This window comes from Protobothrops mucrosquamatus, unplaced genomic scaffold, assembly GCF_001527695.2.
Source record: "Protobothrops mucrosquamatus isolate PMUCROS unplaced genomic scaffold, P.Mucros_1.0 scaffold3608, whole genome shotgun sequence".
Lineage (NCBI taxonomy): Eukaryota > Metazoa > Chordata > Lepidosauria > Squamata > Viperidae > Protobothrops > Protobothrops mucrosquamatus.
In genome coordinates this window covers 139,747-141,264 of record NW_015389571.1, presented here as the reverse complement: position 1 = coordinate 141,264, position 1,518 = coordinate 139,747, and the positions used below count along the sequence as shown (strand labels likewise).

The window sequence follows — 1,518 nt, the reverse complement described above, 5'->3', positions numbered from 1 at the left end:
ATAAATGAAATAGAATAGAATAGAATTGAATAGAAAATAGAATAGAATAGAATAACAAAATAATAGAATAGAATAGAATAGAACAACAAAATAGAATAGAATAGAATAGAAAATAGAATAGAATAACAAAATAAGAGTAGAATAGAATAACAAAATAAGAATAGAATAGAATAACATAATAATAGAATAGAATAGAATAACAAAATAATAGAATAGAATAGAATAACAAAATAAGAATAGAATAGAATAACATAATAATAGAATAGAATAGAATAGAACAGAACAGAATAGAATAGAATAGAATAGAATAGAATAGAATAGAATAGAATAGAATAGAATAGAATAGAATAGAATAGAATAGAGTTGGAAGGGACCATGGAGGTCTTCTAGTCCAACCCCCTGCTCAGGCAGGAAACCCTATACCATTTCAGACAAATGGCTGTCCAGTCTCTTCTTAAAAACTTCCAGTGTTGGAGCATTCACCGCTTCTGGAGGCAGGTAGTTCCACTGGTTAATTGTTCTCGCTGTTAGGAAATTTTCTCCTTAGTTCCAGGAGCCTGAAGGGTTCAGATAGCTGCCCTCTTGGGAGCCCTTTGGAGCTGCCCTTCCAGACCCTCCCAGGCTGAACTTTTCTTTTTTCTTTTTCCTTCTTCTTCTTCGTTCGGTTATCATCAGATCCGACGTTACAAAGCCAACAAGGATGTGATGGAAAAGGCGGCCGAAGTCTACACCTGCCTGAAGTCCCGCGTCCTGGGCCCCAAAACTGGGGGCAACCAGAAGGTGCACAGGGCGGACGTGGAGAAGGAGGAAGGGGGCAAAGACAAGGAGAAGCTGCCAGCCGGGGAAGCGGAGAACGAGCGGGGCGAGGAGGAGGAGGAGGAGGAGAAGGATCCTGGTAAGGCCCTTTCCGAGGCAGGAGTCGAAATCCAAAGATTCCAGGAAATTTCGGCCCGGTCCACTATCGATTCTGAAAGCTGTGAGACTAGCGGGATTTGCACTGTTGGCTTCCCCTCTCGGTGGGGGGTGTGTGTGTCCCAAGAGAACCCCATTCCTGAGAAGCAGCCCAGGATTCCCAAGGGGGGGGGAAGAGAAATCCAGTGCCCTTTGCTTGTGCCCTTTGCCGGCTTTCCCCTTTTCCGCTGGTGTGAGAAGGCCTGTTGCTCTTCCAGATCTCCCAGCGCCCGTGAACGGGGAATCGGCCACCCAGAAGGAAGAAGGGGAAGCGGAGGACAAAGGCCAAGGGGAAGACTGGACTCCCGGAGAGGGCAAGAGGGAGACGTCGCCCGAAGAGACCCACAACGAGTAAGTCAGTTTGGGGGGCAGGCGAGGGAGGGAGGGAGGAAGGAAGTAGAGGGAGGGAGGAAAAAGGGTGGAAGGAGGGAAGAAGGAGAGGGGGGAAGGAAGGAAGAAGAAATAGAAGAGGGAGGAAGGAAGGAGAGGGGAAGGAAGAAATAGAAGAGGGAGGGAGGAAGGAGGTGGAGGAGGGGAGGAAGGAGAGGGAGGGAGGGAAAAGGGTGG

At 47.2% G+C, this 1,518-nt stretch overlaps 1 protein-coding gene across 1 annotated transcript in view; it reads left to right on the top strand.

Annotated features, from left to right (window-relative positions):
• The window catches only part of HDGFL2 (HDGF like 2), a 36,411-nt gene extending 35,105 nt beyond the window's left edge, over positions 1-1,306 (top strand). Inside the window, exons 15-16 of the mRNA XM_015827312.1 lie at positions 676-895; positions 1,170-1,306. Coding sequence (XP_015682798.1) covers positions 676-895; positions 1,170-1,306 — 357 coding nt within the window. The remainder of the gene's footprint in view (positions 1-675; positions 896-1,169) is intronic.
• The last annotated feature ends 212 nt before the right edge of the window (positions 1,307-1,518 follow it).